The 19,955-nt window shown below is 38.2% G+C and overlaps 1 protein-coding gene across 1 annotated transcript in view; it reads right to left on the bottom strand.

Moving 5' to 3' along the window:
- SLC13A1 (solute carrier family 13 member 1) overlaps window positions 1–17,602 on the bottom strand; it is a 56,484-nt gene extending 38,882 nt beyond the window's left edge. Inside the window, exons 1-2 of the mRNA XM_070755432.1 lie at window positions 17,480–17,602; window positions 15,425–15,561 (exon numbers count right to left, since the gene is read on the bottom strand). Coding sequence (XP_070611533.1) covers window positions 15,425–15,561; window positions 17,480–17,515 — 173 coding nt within the window. The 5' untranslated portion in view covers window positions 17,516–17,602. The remainder of the gene's footprint in view (window positions 1–15,424; window positions 15,562–17,479) is intronic.
- Between the last annotated feature and the right edge of the window lie 2,353 nt (window positions 17,603–19,955).

Raw genomic sequence — 19,955 nt, 5'->3', positions numbered from 1 at the left:
GTGAAAGACCTGGGTAGTATACATCGTCAATAACCCACAACAATTCAAACTACAGAATAAAAGACTGTAGCATAAATCAGCATAAATAAAAAGACTGTAGCATAAATCAGCATAAATAAAAAGAGTTGGGATTACTATATTAAATTAATAATACACTTTTAAAGCAAGGAGAGAGGCAAGCAAAAATGTCCTAATGGTGAAAACAATTAAATAGCGGAATGGCCTGCCTTCAGAAGTTGTGGATGCCCCATCTGTGGAGGCTTTTAAGAAAGGACTGAACAGCCACTTGTCTAAAATGGTAAAGGATCTTCTGTTCAAGCAGTGGGTTGGATTAGGAGACCTCTAAGGTCCCTTTTCCAACTTAGTTATTCTATGTTATTATTATTAAAATATTTTGTCCCAGTCCCTTTTACATCATAGCCCCTGGAATATTGTTCAAAGGTGTGTTTGGCTCTCATATCTACAAAAATTGGGCATGCCTTACATAAATAGGAACTTTGGCACACAGAAGGTTTTACAGTTTGAGAAGAACATACACACATCTAATATGTTGATGTACTCATTTAAACCTGGTCAATTTTTATTTTCACCAAGCAAGACAAAAGTAACCATAAATAAGCCAGGTAAAATAATTCTTGGGTTATAAATAATAATTATTGATAAATTATAAATCATATACATTATATTAAAATTAATTTTTGGAAACAGCCTTCAAGATCTCCCCCGCTATTTTTGACTACATAGCTATATCCTATATTTTAAACTACTAATCATTAGTTGAGGAGCTTTCAATTAAAACAAATTGCTGTTGTTATATCGTAACAGTTTTTTAAAAAAATAGAAAGTATAAAATACATCAATTATATGTTTTAAACAATTTTAAATAGTGGTGTGTATTTGTTTGTTTTTTGCTGTATGAAACAAAAGAGCTTTGTCACATATTTTAAACCACTAATTGGTTCTCAGTTACTATTACTGTTAAATTACTGTAAACAGTTTGTTATCACAAACTGTTTTCAGAATCTCTGCGACGACCACCAAATATTTCAACGTAATTTTATTATTAGATTTGTTCCATTGTTATACTGTTTTTATTGTTGTTGTGAGCCACCCCGAGTCTTCGGAGAGGGGCGGCATACAAATCTAATAAATTGAATTGAATTGAATTGAATTTCCTGGAGACTTTGCAGGAAGTCTATAACTATTATCAACTGCTATCCACTGCTTTCATACCAAAGCTTAGCTTTTGATGGTTTGGTGAAAATACCAATAGTAAAAGCGTATGTGCTTCCTGAGAGCTGCAGCTGGCTTTCTGATTGATACAGGTGTCATTCCTCTGCTGGCTGATAAAATAATAGATTTCTTTGTTCTTCCACTGTGTAGGCACCAACAGTTATTGGGCCATGCTTAAATTCTGGATAATATCAGCTTATTATGCCTGCTATTAAAAAAATTGGGTTACAACTATTTTTGCAAAAGATTGTGGATGAGAATGAATTATGTATGTAATTATAAAAATGCAAATGAATCTTTCTGTCTTCTGCCAATCCTTGCTTTTGATCTCTCCTTGATCTAGATGCAATTAAATCAATATAATTAATCTTATTTTAATTATTCTATTCAATTTTGATGCTGCCCAACTCAAACTAACGTTGAGTGGCTCACTACAATAAAATAACAACAAAGCCAGAAAATTAACCATAAGGAGCATAAAAATCACTATAAGATAATCAGAAGATGGCAATCCAACAATGAAACAAACAACACAGAGGAGTCCAATCCACTCTAATCCAAGGGCAGGGTAATATTATCATCTAATGTGGAAATGTATGTATCTCTTGGGGGATCTCATTCCAGAAGACAGGTGGCACTACATCAGTAGTGTGTTTCCTAAATTGCAAAAAATTAATCTACTCTGTTGGATTGTACTAGATGGGCAGAAACCATAAAAGGTTGCATGCATAGATACTGTATATAAATATATTAAATACATCATTACTTTGGATTATATGCATCTGCTAATTGTATTGTTACTTTTTTCGGAGGCATCTTCTTCCTATCAAAAATGTGAAATGCATTTTCCTGATGCAATTTTGACATATTCTTTTTCTCCTTATATCCTCCAGAGTTCTCCTGTCTGTTTTTATTTATTGCCTACTTCAGACAGGCAGGAAAAGTGAATCAAGAATTTGATTTACCAATAGAGCTATACTGTATAACCAAACAAAGGTTGTATAGTTTACCTTATAAATACAGGTAGTATCTTTTTAGGGGCATGATAGCTCACTGGTTAAAGACACTAAACTTGTCACCTGGAACACTGACAGACCGAGTTCAAGATCTGAAGCCATGCAAAAGGGTGAGCTTCCATTATTTCCCTCAGCTCTTCCCAGTTTGAAAGCACACAAATACAAGCAGATAAATAAGAAAGCACTTTGGTAGAAGATAACAGTGTACTGTGACATGGCTTGACATATAGTCATGCCAGCAACATGACCATGGAAGTATCTTCAGAGAATGCTGGCTCACTTGACTAAGAAATGGAGATGACTGGACAGGGGAAACCTTTACTTTTATCTTTACTGGACTGAGTGTATACCCTGTTTTCCCCAAAATAAGACATCCCCTGATAATAAGCCCAATTGGGTTTTTGAGTGCATGGCAATAAGGTCAAGCACTATTTTAGGGTTCCAAAAAATATAAGACAGGGTCTTAATTTTGGGGAAACACAGTAGTATGTGTGTGTGTTTTTTCACTAGTATTTTTTTTCCTGGGGAGTGGGCTACTTTTCTCCTGGACTTTTCTACTGGAAAAGAGAAAAGGAAAGTTGTGAAAGGACAGACAGCCTATTGTATGGATTAGAACAACTAGTAGCCCTTGACCAGTGATGGGTTGCTGCCTCCATGGGGGTAGTAAATTTATTTATCTATCTATCTATCTATCTATCTATCTATCTATCTATCTATCTATCTATCTATCTATCTATCTATCTACCTACCTACCTACCTACCTACCTACCTACCTACCTACTTACTTACTTACTTATTTATTTGATTTGTATGCTGCCCCTCTCCGCAGACTTGGGGTGGCTAACAACAATGATAAAAACAGCATATTACAATCCAATCCAATACTAAAATAACTATTTATTGAATACTTAATTTTTGTTTTTATTGTCCTTCCTTCTCTAGTACCTTAGTATGATCCTTAATTACTTTTAAATAATTAAATAGTATGTTTTTACCCATAAACGCTTCAATAATTTTAATTATTATCTAGAACTGAACTTTTATAGCAATTAAAGAAATTTGAGCTACTTGCCTAATCTGTTATCATACTGAACCTTGTGGGTTCAGTACAAAACCTTAAAATGTTACTGTGCTCCTAAACAAACAATGCTCTCTATCATTTGTCCTTTTTGTGGCTATTCAAATAATGTGACTTAATCAACTGAAAAAGAGTCCAAGCACCTATTTGAAAACTTATCTTGGTTGGTAAGCCACTTCCACCAAGTCACATGACCTTAAAGCCACCCATCAGTCATTATGAAGCCACTCCCACCTGGTCACATGGCCAGCAAGCCACTCTTACCCGGTCACATGACCATCAAGCCACACCCACACAATAAGCCACACCCACAGTGTGGTAGTAAATTTTTTTGCAGCCTTTCACTGTCCTTGATTTACAACAGTTGGTTTAGTGACCATTCAAATTTACAACAGCACTGAAAAAAGTGACTTACGACTATTTTTCACAATTATGACTGTTGCAGTATCCATATGGTCAGGTGATCAAAATTCAGACACTTGGCAACTGATTCATATTTAGTTTAGTTCACTTTACTCTCATTGCACTTTGTACAATGGAATCAAATGCCATCTTCAGTGTACACTATAACTATAAAAACAAAACACAAACACACATCCTTCACATTCTGTACAATTGACCTGAAAACCCAATATTGAACTATACAGTAGAATTCAATATAGTTACTGACCTGGGATAGAAGCTGTTTTTCAGCCTATTTGTCCTTGTTTTTATTATCCTGTACCGTCTGCCAGATGGTAATAGTTTAAAAAATATATATTCCCAGGATAAGATGGATCTTTAAGAATGTTTTGAACTTTCTTAAGTCTTCCAAAGAGGGAAAGGGCCATCAATGATCCTCTGAGCAATGACATTATTTATTTATTTATGTTATTTATTTATTAATTTGTCCAATACACAAATACATAGGAAGAAAGATAGACATGTGATAATATAAAAGAGGGTGAAAGTGAACTTAGAGGAGAGGATATATGAAAGGAAGAGAATATATAGGATAGTTGGAAGAAAGGAAAGACAATTGGACAGGGGACGAAAGGCACACCAGTGCACTTATGTACGCCCCTTACTGGCCTCTTAGGAACCTGGAGAAGTCAATCGTGGAGAGTCTAAGGGAGAAGTGATGGGGGTTAGGGGTTGACACAATTGAGTCCGGTAATGAGTTCCATGCTTTGATAACTCGGTTGTTGTAATCATATTTTTTACAGTCAAGTTTGGAGCGCTGTCCTATCTGCCACTGTGCAATTGGCAAACCATACACAGGTGCAGTAAATTAAAATAGTCTCTATGGTGCAGTGGTAGAAGGCCATCAGCAGTTTTTCATTAACTTGTTGTTTCCTAAGTAGTCTCAGGTAGTGTAATCACTGCTGGGCCCATAAAGTGTTAACTCCAAAGTGTGCACATTCTTTAACCCACCCCCCAAAGTTCACTGGTTTCTGCTGTACAACCAGGGGTGGGCTGCTGCCTGGGGGAACGCAGTGGGGTAGCAAAAATGGAACTCCACACCAGAGCACTCAATTTGCACTGAAAGATGTTGAAAGAAAATGCAGGGCATCCTGCATAAGCCACGCCCACAGCGTGGTAGTAAAATATTTGGTAGCCCTTTACTGTGCACAACAATTAATTCTCTAATTATAAATCTTAACAAGCAGCTGGCTTTCTTTGCTAACATCTCAGTTCACCAAGTATCTAAGTAATTTTTTGTTATCAATCTATGCACAGGTACACATGAGCACATACATCAGTTCACAAACACACTCCACTGAATCTGACTGATTACCGGCACAACAAAGAGCAATAGAACACAATTTGTTGAAAACAGTACATGTTGCTAGCCTTTTCCTATAAATCATAAAGTCTCTGTAATAAGGCCAACCACCAGAAGAACAAACCATACGCATGATCTCCCTTTACAAATTTGTAGAGGCGCTGAATTGGAGAGAATCTGGGGTAGCTGGATAGGTTTGACAATTAGATGGGACTGGAGCTGACAGTGGAATAAATTGTTAGAAACATAAAACATTTTAGTATTCCTAATGAAATGAAAAGATTTGTAGGCACCAATATTTTCGTATTTGTGAAATTGTATCTCCAGGTATATAGAAATATATATGTATACCAAAATTGACAGTTTCAACTGTGTTCATAATGAATATATCTGGCACTCCTACATGCTATTTATAATGCCTTACTCTTCCAAATATGGAAAACCTGACATTTTTGCTATTAAAATCACCACATTTAAACAAATTCAGATTTTTGCTTATACATATTGGGTTCCTAATAGTGTTTTATTTTATTAGTGTTTCTACAAATACTCTTTGCTTATAACAAGTGCTATTCAGCAGTTTTAAATAAACTGCTTAAATGCTTTATTGCCATCACGTGAAGGTCAATTCCGTTAATATCCAGATTTTATTTTATTTTATTTATTGAACACTTTATTTTGAAGCATTTAAATACATTTCCATGGCTTGTCAGTTCATCTCTTGGAGAAAGTATTAGATACATTAAGCTCTACAATTTAAACAACATAAGGTCCACACAAAGACACATGTATATGCATATGTATGTATGTGTGTGTATGTGTTTCGTAGATTTTCACAGGTACAGGTATGATGGTCTTGGTATATTCGGGTTTCTTCCCGTGTAGGATTTAGAAATTTCTGGCGATGTTTCGACGAGGTGCCACTCGTCATTTTCAGGCTGGTGCTTCTGTCCTTGTTGCTGGTGCTTCTGTCCTTGCCCTAGAACAAGGACAGAAGCACCACCCTGAAGATGACAAGTGGCACCTCGTTGAAACGTCGCCAGAAATTTCTAAATCCTACACGGGAAGAAACCCGAATATACCATGACCATCATATATATATATAATATATAATATATATTATATAATATATAATACACAAACACACACACACAAACATATATATATATACAAAAACAAATATATATATATATATATATATATATATATATATATATATATATATATATATATATATGTAGATTGTTCTGAGTTCGGGTTTTGCCCTGTGTAATGTTTTGCATGTCTATGCGACGTTTCGGTAAAATCACATTTACCATCATCAGGCTGGAGTTCCAATCTCTGTGTTTTTGCAAATGAATATTAGCAACTGACATTTCTTCTTAGCATGTAGTGTGGGGGTGGAGATTTGCTTTGAATGTAGCAAATAGATTGGGTGACTATGCTTCCGTGATCTGATTGGTTGGTGTAATCATGGTTATAGAAGGAATGGTATGAAGATTATGAAGTGTTTTGTTTAAGTCTGATTTCCAAATATAAAATTCTAAAATCATAATAATTAAAGGATTGACATATTGATTATAATGAAGTTTTTATTTTGTTTAAGGCTGGTTTCCAAATCTCTGGCAGACGTGAGGTATCATCCCGTTTATTTAAACAAAAAGATCTTTTTTCAATTTCAATAGCTTCTAGAGAGATTCTTTTATATAAATTCTCTGTTTTGTGGAGTAATTTAGTTTTTTCAAAGTCAATTTCGTGCCCTGTTCTTTTAATGTGCTGGACAAGGGAGGAGGTCTTCTCCTGTTTCTTGACTGCATTCATATGTTCTGCCATGCGCTGGCTCACTCTTCGGTTAGTTTGTCCAATGTATGTGGCTGCACATGTTTTGCAAGGGATTTCATAGATACCTTGGTATTCTAATTGGATTTTATCTTTGGGGCTCCTTAGGATATTAGATATTTTTTGGTTAGTGCAAAATGAGGTTTTGATGTTATGTTTTTGTAGAATTTTACTAATTTTATCCGTGGTGCCTTTGATGTAAGGAAGGATGGTGGTGCCATTGTCCTGTTCTTGATCTTGTTTTTTGGGGGGTGTCTCTTTATTGATTAGGTTTGTTATTGTTTTCTCTTTGAATCCATTAGAAATTAGTACATCTTTGAGTTTGTTCAATTCAGTTTTTAAGTGCTCATGGTCAGCTAAGCGTTTGGTTCTGGTGATGAGAGTTTTGGCCACTGAGGTGATTTGTGCGGGGTGGTGGTGTGAGTGTGCATTTAGATAACGGTTGGTATGGGTTTTCTTTTGGTAGATAGTATGTCCTAGGCTGCCATTGGGTTTTTTATAGACCAGTACATCTAGAAAGGGAAGTTGATCATTGATTTCTGTTTCCATAGTAAACTGTATTTTGGGGTGTAGGCTGTTGAGATGAGTGAGGAAATTGTCTAGTTTTTCTTTACCATGTGGCCAAATTACAAAGGTATCATCAACATATCTCAGCCAAAGTTTGGGTTTGTATTTGGCTTGCTCTAAAGCATTATTTTCGAAATATTCCATATAGAGGTTGGCTATGACAGGTGATAGAGGTGATCCCATGGGGGCTCCCTCTATTTGTTTATATCTTTGTTCATTATAGATGAAGTATGTATTGGTCAGGCAGTGGTTGGTAAGGTCTAGGATATATTTGGGGGGTTTGTGTTTGTCTTGGATAGCTGTCAAGGCTTCTGTAATAGGTATTTGTGTGAACAGGGACACGACATCGAAACTTACAAGTAGGTCATCGGGTTGTAGGTTTTGTTTTTTAATTATTTGTATAAAGTGGGATGAATTTTGAACATATGAGGTAATAGTTTCTGTATATGGTTGAAGGTATTTGGCTAAAAATTTGGCAAGGTTTTGTAGAGGGGAGCCTATAGAACTGACTATTGGCCTGAGAGGTATTCCTTCTTTGTGTATTTTTGGAAGGCCATAGAGTTTTGGACATATGGAAGATTTTTCTCTGGGGATGATTTTTTGCTGGATTTCTTCGCTGATGGGAGAGGCCTTGATTTTAGATTTGGTGGTTTTTTCTAGGTAGGTGGTAGGATCTGTGCTTAGGAGTTTGTAGGCCGGATTTTTTAGAAGATTTGTCATTTTTTCCTTGTATTCTGCTGTGTTCATTACTATAGTGGAGTTTCCTTTATCAGCTGGAAGGATTATTATATCCTGGTTTTTCTTTAGATTGATAAGTGCCTCTCTTTCTTCCTGCTGTATGTTGCTTTTTGGAGGTTTACTAGAGCACAGAATATTAGTGACTTGGAGTCTAATTTTGTTAGCAGTATCTGGGTTGATTTTATGTAAAGTTGTTTCAATTCCACATATGATATTTTCAGTTGGTATTCGTCTTGGAGTTATTGCAAAATTAAATCCTTTTGAAAGAATATTGGTTTCTGTAGTGGTGAGTATCTTGTCTGATATGTTATGTACTGTTTTGGTCATAGGTTGTTGTGGAGGGCTGGGTTTTTGCTGTACCTCTAGTATTTGGAGTTTCTTATTATGTGTGTCTGTTTTGTATTGGGTTTCTGTTTCTGCCCTCCAGATTGATATTTGTTTGAATTTATCCCAGAGTAAAGGATGTATTTGGTTACTGATTTTAAGGTGAAGAGAGAGTAGACTTTTGTTGATTTCATCAAGTATGAATCTTTTTTTGTGGAGTTCATTTCTGATTAGGGCTAATTCAGTTCTTTTTAGGATCCTCTCTATGGTTGGGGTTTTTGGGTGGAATTTTAGTTGGAAGTATTTGGGAATTATTTTTTTGTCCCTGCAGTTGCGTAGGAATGTGAGATCACATAAGATGGAGGCTTTTCTGACTTCAAGTTTTTCATAGGTCCTAGTCAGTAGGAAAGTGTCCTCCCCGTAGAGGCAAGATATTTGTTTTCGTAAATTTTCACGGGTATATGTATGTAGATTGTTCTGAGTTCGGGTTTTGCCCTGTGTAATGTTTTGCATGTCTATGCGACGTTTCGGTAAAATCACATTTACCATCATCAGGCTGGAGTTCCAATCTCTGTGTTTTTGCAAATGAATATTAGCAACTGACATTTCTTCTTAGCATGTAGTGTGGGGGTGGAGATTTGCTTTGAATGTAGCAAATAGATTGGGTGACTATGCTTCCGTGATCTGATTGGTTGGTGTAATCATGGTTATAGAAGGAATGGTATGAAGATTATGAAGTGTTTTGTTTAAGTCTGATTTCCAAATATAAAATTCTAAAATCATAATAATTAAAGGATTGACATATTGATTATAATGAAGTTTTTATTTTGTTTAAGGCTGGTTTCCAAATCTCTGGCAGACGTGAGGTATCATCCCGTTTATTTAAACAAAAAGATCTTTTTTCAATTTCAATAGCTTCTAGAGAGATTCTTTTATATAAATTCTCTGTTTTGTGGAGTAATTTAGTTTTTTCAAAGTCAATTTCGTGCCCTGTTCTTTTAATGTGCTGGACAAGGGAGGAGGTCTTCTCCTGTTTCTTGACTGCATTCATATGTTCTGCCATGCGCTGGCTCACTCTTCGGTTAGTTTGTCCAATGTATGTGGCTGCACATGTTTTGCAAGGGATTTCATAGATACCTTGGTATTCTAATTGGATTTTATCTTTGGGGCTCCTTAGGATATTAGATATTTTTTGGTTAGTGCAAAATGAGGTTTTGATGTTATGTTTTTGTAGAATTTTACTAATTTTATCCGTGGTGCCTTTGATGTAAGGAAGGATGGTGGTGCCATTGTCCTGTTCTTGATCTTGTTTTTTGGGGGGTGTCTCTTTATTGATTAGGTTTGTTATTGCTGGGGCAACAAGCCAACTCCGAGTCCACCTGCATTTCCCAATGAAAGGGGGGGGGGAAGGAAGGGTTGTTTTGTAGGGAAACAAAGCTAAGCACAATCTATTCCATTACTGATAAGACTCTCAAAGTTCCCAGGGAATCAAAACTGAAATGGTATCAAAGATGGATAATCATGCTTCTGGAACCATGAATCTTAACCTCTCTTGCATATAGGTAAAAGATCATGGAGTGAAATTCCTAGAACATGATGTCAAAGCAACCTTTGTGATCTGTCTCAATCCACATTAATATCTAGATTTTTTAATAAAGAAAAGTAATAATAATTAAAGTATAAAAAATATAACTTCAAAAATAGCTTCATTATAGCAAAACAAAAATTGTAATATAATAAAAGCCCTATTATTCAAATTGCCCTAATCAATGATGTTCACTACATTTTAAAATCCAATTCTTCCATAAATACATTTTATAACTTTCTTCATTTCTACTTTATATGAACTTTGCTTTTGTCATTTACAAACTATATTGAACAGAGTATGGTTCTAGTGTCTAGCCTGTATGAATTTATTAATATTTTTTCTTTGATAATAGCTTATTCAATAATACCACTAAAGGCAATAAAGCTCCATTTAAAAAAACCATTGTAAAAACGCAACAACAATTTGCTGTCTAAAATTTTTAGTTCATTGACAAATTTACAACTGTTGACAATACTACTGTGTAATGGGAAAAAAACAACCTCTCCCCAACCTAGCAAACTAGTGGAATATTCTGGACTTGCTGGGGAGAGACAAATGGCAGGAGATATGTGGTAGGCCACTCCTAGAGAAAAAGAGCTCATTGCTTGAAAGTGATCCCCTGTTCTGGCTCCATGAGCTCAGCCAGTGATACTGGTGACAAGAGAAATCTGGAACCTGGACTCAATGCCAGGTCAGTTGTAAATAAAACTCTCCTCATCCAGGATTTACTTCTGAAAGAGGAGGCTGACTTGGCATGTGTGACTGAGACTTGGCTGGGCCCAGAGGGAGGAGATCCTCTCTCTGAAATGTGCCCAGTCGGGTTTCAGATGTGGCACCAGCCATGACCCCAGGGAAGGGTGGGGAGGAGTTGCTATTATAGCCAAAAAGACTATCGCTGCTCCTGAGATAGCGGATTGCGAGTCGCTCTTTGTGAAGTTGGATCTAGGAGTTCAGTTGGGCTTGTTGCTCATGTACCTGCCTCCCAGCTGTGTGTCAACAGCCAGCCTGATTACATCTGTGGAATCCTGCCCAGCCACCCTGTTTAGGGTGACTCACTCCCTCCATAATCAGGGGGGAGTTGATGAACTTTGCAGGGTAGTGCTGAGGATTTTAATAAGTTTTTCACAAAGAAAACCACTCAGATCCAGACAGATATTGACTCTGACTGGAATACAGTGTGAGCTGATAATGAGTCAGTTGAGGTGACAGGGGCCCATCTTAGTCCTGTTGTCTGGGGGGGAGTTTAACCTGGTAGCGCCTGATGAAGTAGACAAGGCCATGGGAGCTGTGAGCTCTGCCACCTGTTTGTTGGGCTCGTGTCTCTCCTGGCTGTTTTCAGCCAGCAGGGAGGTGACACAGGGCTGGGTCCAGGAGATTGTCAACACTACATTGAGGAAGAAGTCCTTTACAGCTTCCTACAAGGAAGCAATTGTGCACCCCCTCCTCAAGAAGCATTCCCTGGATCCAGCTATATTTAACTATCGTCCTTTCTCCAACCTTCCCTTCATTGGGAAGATTGTTGAGAAGATGGTGTCTCTCCAGCTCCAATGGTCCTTGGATGATGCCAATTATCGATTTTAGGCCCTCAACAGTCAGGATTCAGACCCGGTTACAGCACAGAAACTGCTTTGGTTGCACTGACGGATGATCTCTGGCAGGCCTGCAATAGGGCTTCTTGACTTCTCAGCGGTTTTCAATACCATTGGCCATGATATCCTTTGACACCAGCAGGAGGGCTAGGAATGGGGGGCACTGTTTTATGGTGGTTTACCTCCTACCTCTCCGGTCAGTCGCAATTGGTATTAGCAGGGGGTCAGAGGTTGACTCCTAGGTCCCTCCCTTGTGGGGTTCCTCAGTGGTCAGTCCTCTCCCCCCTGCTGTTTAATATCTATATGAAACCTCTGGGTGAGATCATCTGAGGGCACGGGGTGAGTTACCATCAGTATGCAATACTCAGCTATACATCTCTACCCCATGTCCACTCAGTGGAGGAGTGGAAGTAATGTGCCAGTGTCTAGAGGCTGTTAGGGTTTGGATGGTTGTTAACAGGCTCAGACTCAACCCCAATAAGATGGAGTGGCTATAGGTTCTGCCTCCCAAGGACATGTCCATCTGTCCTTCCAACACTCTGGGGGGGGGGGGTGAACTGCGACTTGGGCGTGCTTCTCGAACCTTGGAACATCATCTTTAGGCTGTGGCAAGGGGAGAATTTGCCCAGGTTCACCTGGTGCACCAGTTACAGTTCTATTTGGACAGGGGGTTTCTACTCACAGTCACTCATGCCCTTATCACCTCGAGGTTCGACTACCGCAATGCTCTCTATATGGAGCTTCCTTTGAAGAGTGTTCGGAAACTATAAATCATGCAAAATGCAGGCGTGTGAGTGGTCATGGACCTTCCAAGGCATGCCCATATTTCTCCAGCACTACACTGACTGCATTGCCTGCCAATTGTTTCTGGACACAACTCAAAGTGTTGGTTATGACCTATAAACCCTACATGGCATCCGACCAAATTACTTGCGGGACCGTCTTCTGCCACATGAGTCCCAGCAACTGGTTAGGTCCCACAGAGTTGGCCTTCTCCAGGTCCCATCAACTAGACAATGTCGCTTGGTAGGACTTAGAGGAAGAGCCTTCTCTGTGGGGGCCCTGGCCCTCTGAAATCAGCTCCCCCCAGAGATTCACACTGCCCCCTACCCTCCTTGCCTTCTGTAAGAATCTGACCAGGCTTGAGGGTATTAGAATCTAGCCCCCTGTCTGACATGTGTGGGTTATGTCTGTTGTTCAAAATGGGAATCAGTGATTTTTGAATGTTATTAGGGTTTTTAGCGCAATTAGTTAAATTAATTTGATTTTTAGATATCTATATTGTATATATTTTTTAATATATTGTAAGCCACCACAAGTCCTCGGAGAGGGGTAGCATATAAATCAATCAATCAATCAATCAATCAATCAAACAAAACAAATTACTTTGATCTGAGTTAAATTAAATACTATTTGAAGGCAAATATATATTCTATTTCTCTTACAGAAAAGTGTGTAAATATTCTTTGATCAAAATGCTGATTTGATAAAATATAATGCATGTAAGCATGAATTTATTGAGATTGGTGGTTTCAAAGGCATGAGTCAATTATGATGAATATGTCATCTCCAGTAGAAGGAATTTCAAATATGTTTAATTCCAAAAACCATATTATAAGCATCAGAAAGATCAATTTATTTAGCTTCCCTCTGGAAAAAGTCATTACGGATGATAAAGAAAGATGCATGGGGCAGCTGTAGCTTATTGACTTTGTAATGTTTCCCTGGTATAACTTCTCAGACCAAACTAAATAAAAAAGTATAATAAATTTAAACCTTGTTCACTTGTATGATTGGAGAAGTGTGAGACTTTTAGATGCAGCACTAAATCATCATTACTTTTGGGGTTTATTTTGGATATATATATTTAAGTATGAAGACAATCAAGTTACAATGGAAATTCTAGGTAAATGTATTATTTATTTTTCTGTTGTCTATCTGAACTTTTTACTAATTTGAAATCAAAAAATCATGATTTAGGTTGTAAGTCCATGTGTGCGTAATAAAAATATTGCTTACTCTCAATTGTATATTGTTTGAAATATACTTTGCATGTTTCACATTATATACTCACATTACTGCAAAGAGAAATAAAGGATCATAGTACATGTGTCATGACACTTAAAATACTTGGATCTCAGGAAACTGATTACAGTATTATAGTTTAAATGTGTAATTTACTTACTAAGTATTGAAAAATATATCTATAGAACTGTAGCTTAAATTTCTCTGAGAAAATATGGATAAAAGTGATACTTTTAGTCTATTTCTGTGCTAGCTACTTTAAGATGGATGGACGTCAACTTCAGTTTTACCACCAGCTTTATCAGGTTCTTGGCAGCACAAGGAAACTTAATAGCTAGCCAGCATCATCCCAATCAACTACTAAAAAGCCACATATCATGCACCAAACAACTACAACACATAGAATAGCCCAAAGTAGACATACTGCTAGAGAAAAATCACCTTTGTATGGGCTCCAGCCCAAGTCCAAAAGCTTGGATGACTAAACCTCTGGTCCTTGTGACTGACCCAGATTGCATCTTGCAAAATTATTCACTCATCCCCAAATTTCCCTGCCACCCAACTTAACACAATTAAGGTTGAAAAATACTATCTATTCTATATTAGCATAAGATTTCTTAGTGATCTCTCATACAAATACTATTCAAGGCTAACCCTGCTTAAATGGGTAAATATCCATCCCTTGGTGTCCAGCAGGAATGCCTACATGTCCAGAACATCAAGATGGATGCTGTGATAGTGCAATTGAAGGCCCACCTCATTTTTTTGAGTATTGTAGGTTTGCACATCTACCGGTTCTTACCGTGGCTTCCTGTTCACCCACATCGAACATCAGGAGGTGAAACGCTCCTGCTTTAGCTAACATTGCTAATTTGCAATCAAAGAGGTAAGTGACAGCTTACTGCTTCCCCATCACAGCAGCCACTGGCAATTCAGACTCAGGGAGCCTGCTGTGCTTACAAACTCCTTTTTGACTTGCTGATGGGATTGACAAGAGACAGTAGGGGCCATCTGACTCCTTGAGAGCAATAAAAAAGAGCACAGCATGGGTTTAATTTCTTCTTTGTAAGAACAGTCGGCAAATTGGGGAAAAGGCAGAATATTCCTCCGAGTCTGAAATTGCTGCTGGAACTACCTAAACTATAAATTGAATAATAGTGATGCAGTGTATGAAAGATCTCGTGGGTTGCCTAATCTCACCCATTAAAGAGGATGAGTCAGAGTTGTTCACTAGTTCGTCTGCTATTTCGTTCCAAACCATCCACCATTATCGTCAATAACAGAAGCATTTCATGTGCGACTTGTCTTCTCGCCCCAATGATACATATAATTAAATTTCAGCAAAAGGCTGGTCGTAGCAAATCTCTTTAGCAGCCAAATAGAGCAGTAATCCTGGTATGTAAACAGGCAATGCCTTACAGCTCAACTAGCCCTGTTGTTTCTTATCCTCTTTGTAACGGTGGAACTGTACTAAAGCAGCATCTGTTTAATTCCTTTCCAGTGTGTGGTTGATAATGGACAACAAAATGTCAGGAAAGGGGGAGGCAACTTTACTGCAAAACAGAGATGTCTCTAAGCCAGATGGAATTTCAATGGCACCTTCATACATACATATAAACACAAACACTCCCACATACACCCACACACGTGCATGCTACATACCATGCAGGGTTAACACCCACCAGCATCACCATTTTCAGGGCAATTCTCTTGTGCAAATTCCATTTTTCAATTGATGTTGCCAGGCAAATTATGCCAGTCAAGAGCAGATGAAAATCTTTAAAATAAGCAGATGCCACCTAAAAATCAAAATGTGCCTTATTAGCTAAGTGCGTGCTTTTAAACATTTGTATTTAAAACAGAAATGCATTGGCTCATCTGGGATAAAAAGATTTTATGTGTGTGTGTATGTGTATAAGTTGTATGTATGTATAAGTTGTACGTGTATATATACAATATACAGTGATAACTCTACTTACGAACTTAATTCATTAGTAGACCAGGTTCGTAAGTAGAAATGTTCTTAAGAAGAAGCATTTTTTCCCATAGGAATCAATGTAAAAGGAAATAATGCGTGCAAACCCATCCCAAAACTCACTGTTTGCTTCCCCCTGCTTGCCAGCACCGCTGGGATGCTCCGCCTCCAGACGTCCGTTGCCGTCATCATGCTGCAGGGATCTCCCTTTGCTTCCCCCTGCTGGGAATCCCTGCATTTCATGCTTGCTGTCCATCTGAAGCACCTGTCATTCTGCTGCAGAGTCTCCCTTTGCTTCCCCCCACTTGCTGGTGCCACTGGGATGCTCCGCTTCCGGACTTCCATTGCTGACCGAAGCACGTGTCATTCTGCTGCAGGGATCTCCCTTTGCTTCCCGCTGCTTGCTGCTGCCACTGGGATGCTCTGCCTCCGCACGTCTGTTGCTGGCCGAAGCACCTGTCATTCTGCTGCAGGGATTCTGCTGCATTCCCAGTGGGGGGAAGCAAAGGGAGATCCCTGCAGCAGAATGACAGGCACTTCAGACAGATGGCAAGCACGAAATGCAGGGATTCCCAGTGGGGGGAAGCAAAAGGAGATCCCTGCAGCAAAATGTCAGGTGCTTTGGCCAGCAACGGAAGTCAAGCGACGGAGCATCCCAGTGGTGCCAGCAAGTGGGGGGAAGCAAAGGGAGATTCCTGCAGCAGAATAAAAGGCACTTCAGATTGATGGCAAGCACAAAATGCAGCGATTCCCAGTGGGGAGAAGCAAAGGAGATCCCTGCAGCAGAATGACAGGCGCTTCAGCCAGCAATGGAAGTCCGGAGGCAGAGCATCCCAGCAGCACCGGCAAGTGGGGAGAAGCAAAGGGAGATCGCTGCAGCAGAATGACAGGAGCTTCAGACAGATGTCAAGCATGAAATGCAGGGATTCCCAGTGGGGGAAGCAAAGGGAGATTCCTGCAGCAGGATGACAGGCGCTTTGGCCAGCAACAGAAGTCCAGAGGTAGAGCATCCCAGCGGTGCTGGCTCAGGTTCGTAAGTAGAAAATGGTTCATGAGCAGAAGCAAAAATCTTAAACACCAGGTTCGTATCTCAAAAAGTTCATTAGTAGAGGCGTTCGTAAGTAGAGGTACCACTGTATATGTGTGTGTGTGTGTGTGTGTCTATGGTTCAGTTCATGAAAACTGACTTTGTTTTTAGTATCATAAGCAAGCATGTGTCATCGAAGTGCAGCTTGCTCAGTCATCCTTCTGTGTTTCTGCAGTTTTCCTGGCAAATTTTTGGGAATTGGTTTTTGACTGCCTTGAGAGAAAGTAGTCAAGCAGCTTCATGCCTAAAGTTGGATTAGAATTTAGAGTTTCCTGGTTTTTAGCCTGGTATTATTAACCATTTTACCAGACTGGCTATGTTTTTAAATTTCTGCATCATAATCGTCTTTGATGTAGAAATAAATGCAAGTCAGAATGATTTCAAGATGAACTCAGGATCTTTTTAGTAGAATTATTTCATTGGTTCCACTAATAGCAGCTAGATGGAAGCAAAGAATCAGAATTGTGTTATCTTTTTTGCCCTAGTGGTGCTCTGGATTTGGGCAGCTTAGATCTCATAGCCTTCCTTTTACCATTTGGCACATTATAAACCAACATCTGATCAAAGAGAGTACATGCACTGTAATCTTTGAAATATAAATTGACTGACTGGTCGAGTAATAGTAGAGAAAAAGAAACAAACTGAAGAGATATACCTTTTTTGAAGACAATATTCCAAACAGTGGAAACATTAAAGCAGGAATTAATGCAGACACAGCCAGAGGCAAAGCTTCTGTAAGCCAGAAGACGGCAACCACAAACAATGTGTATGCGCATTCTGCTTCCTAGAAAAAAATAATTTAAAATAAATTAGATTTACACTACAGAATAATTGTAGTCAAATGACAAATTCCAAAGAACCAAAGAGAAAATACAATTCCAACTATATACCGTAGTTGCACACCAAAGTTTAGACTCCTTGTCAAACTGCAGGTTTCAATGAATCCTTCAGTAAGCAGAAGCTAACCCAACCTCTACTTACAAAAGTTAACCATCACAACCTTCTGCCAATTCGAATCTTTACTGAACTTTTGCATTATCCTACTGAAAGGGAATAACATTTATTTGAAATAAAATCAAGTGATTTTGTGGCAACAATCTATTTTGCTAACTGAAATGCAGTTACCTGGGCAATTGGTTTGATAACTATATATAAGTGATTGAAAAAAATATATTGTGCTAATGGCAGTTTTCAGTCTGTAGGCCAACTATCCTCATTTTGGTTATGTAAGATTTGTATTCTGAGGATGTGCCTCCATGGAGTTATTTCTTTTTCTTAAAAGCTTTGTCCTCAAAACAAAGAAGCAAAAATGAATTCCCTAGGACACAAGCCTTTTGGAATTCATTCTCCTAGACATCCCATCTGCCGAAGTCTGTACGTTTGGGCTGAGATCTACCGTACCCAATTGGTGATCTGGATATGAATAAAACAGTCATCTAAACGGGATTGAGAATATGTGTCTTTGTGTTTGTTCAGTTTGCCTTTCTAAAAGCTTCTAGGGGGAAATACGTAGGACAGTTTCCAGGGAGCTTTGTGATATATGTCTCACAGAGACCCTAAAATCCATTCTTAATGATGGAACATTTTTGTCTGCCTTTCCACATCCTTAGCACTCTGTAACAGATTGTATCCCAGAGTGGTAATTAAAAACAGGAAACCACTACTTGTTACCAGCTTTCAGTAAAATTGTAAAGAAATCTTCAAGAAACCAAAGCAAAGACAAAATCTATACATATTAAAGCTTCTGCAGCCAGTTTTTTCTCTTTCCATTACATGAAGGATGCCTTAAACTATCCTTGTGCACATATGCTAGAGAAGAAAGATTAGCCAGAAAGATTAGTCATTTAAATAACAGATTGAGCATAGTTTCTTCTCTGTGCCTGAAACTAAATTATCCATCTCTTAGACACAGCTACATTTCAGTAAGATTGTAAACAAGAGAAATTTATTCATCTCTATTTTATTGCATGCAATTTGTTGAAAAGGCAGTAATAAAATCTCATTTTTATAACATGTTCATTTTCACAGAATTATATTCTAAAAAGAAAATACAACAATAAATATAACTATTATGGACCAAGAGTGTGCAATAGGTGGTTACCTGTCTTTTGTGGCCAGTCATACATATTAACCACATATTTTCCAAACAATGATTAATTTCTTAAAATGTCACCCCAAAATTTTACTGCACTTGTTAATGTATGAGCAGAGTAATCCTTGTTTGTGCGCACACAGAAACGTTTAGGTTGAGATTAGTTGTGAATAACTACTGAGCCACATACCAATTTATTAACTTGAATTAAAATTTTCTTTGAGAAATAGCATATTCCTATAAACAGTCTAAAGTCATACACATAATAGTCAGAATAACAATCCAAATATTAACAAGTACATAATCCTTCTTTCCAGTTGTCTTTGTCATAATCAGTAAACAAAGATATCAAGCCTAAAGACATTCTAGCTAATAATACATAACTACAATACAGAGAGATTGCAGAGAAAATGCAGAGCAGTAAGTAGCCAGTAGACAAAGAGAAAACAGAGAGGCTGACTCAGAGAAATAAGCTATGAACTCTAGCTCCCTCTTGTGGCAGTCTGCAACACCTGCAGCCAGTATATTGCCAAACCAACAGTTATGGACAGAGTCCATACTGATGATTTAGAATTGCTAAGAATCAGAGCTCTGGTATCAAACATTAACACACTTAAATGATGTAAAGGATTGCTTTTTAGAAAACCATAGAAAGCCCAGTATCAAAATCAAATCACACTTTGAGATGACAATTGCAGATTGCAGCCATCTCAGTTATGAGTTTCCTTATCCATGTACACTGGTGGCGTGTGTGTCAGTGGTGGGTTGTAAGTAATTTTATTAACAGTTCGTGCTTGCACTTGTGCGTGCGCATGACACTTCTGCGCATGTGCAGAAACATCCTGGGTGGACAGGCAGAGCCTCCTACAACCAGTGCTACCAGTTCTAAGGGCCAGTCCAAACCGAGATCAAGCCACCCTTGGTGTGTGTATGTATGTGTGTGTTTGTGTGTGTGTGTCTATATGCTCCTGCCACAAATTTTTCAGCTCACACTTGGCAAATTTATTGACACTTATTTAATTTTGCATGTTTGAATTAA

Source organism: Erythrolamprus reginae, chromosome 6 (genome assembly GCF_031021105.1).
Source record: "Erythrolamprus reginae isolate rEryReg1 chromosome 6, rEryReg1.hap1, whole genome shotgun sequence".
Classification (NCBI taxonomy): Eukaryota; Metazoa; Chordata; class Lepidosauria; order Squamata; family Dipsadidae; genus Erythrolamprus; species Erythrolamprus reginae.
Note: the sequence above shows the minus strand (reverse complement) of the source record. Positions and strands in the feature narration are given on the sequence as shown.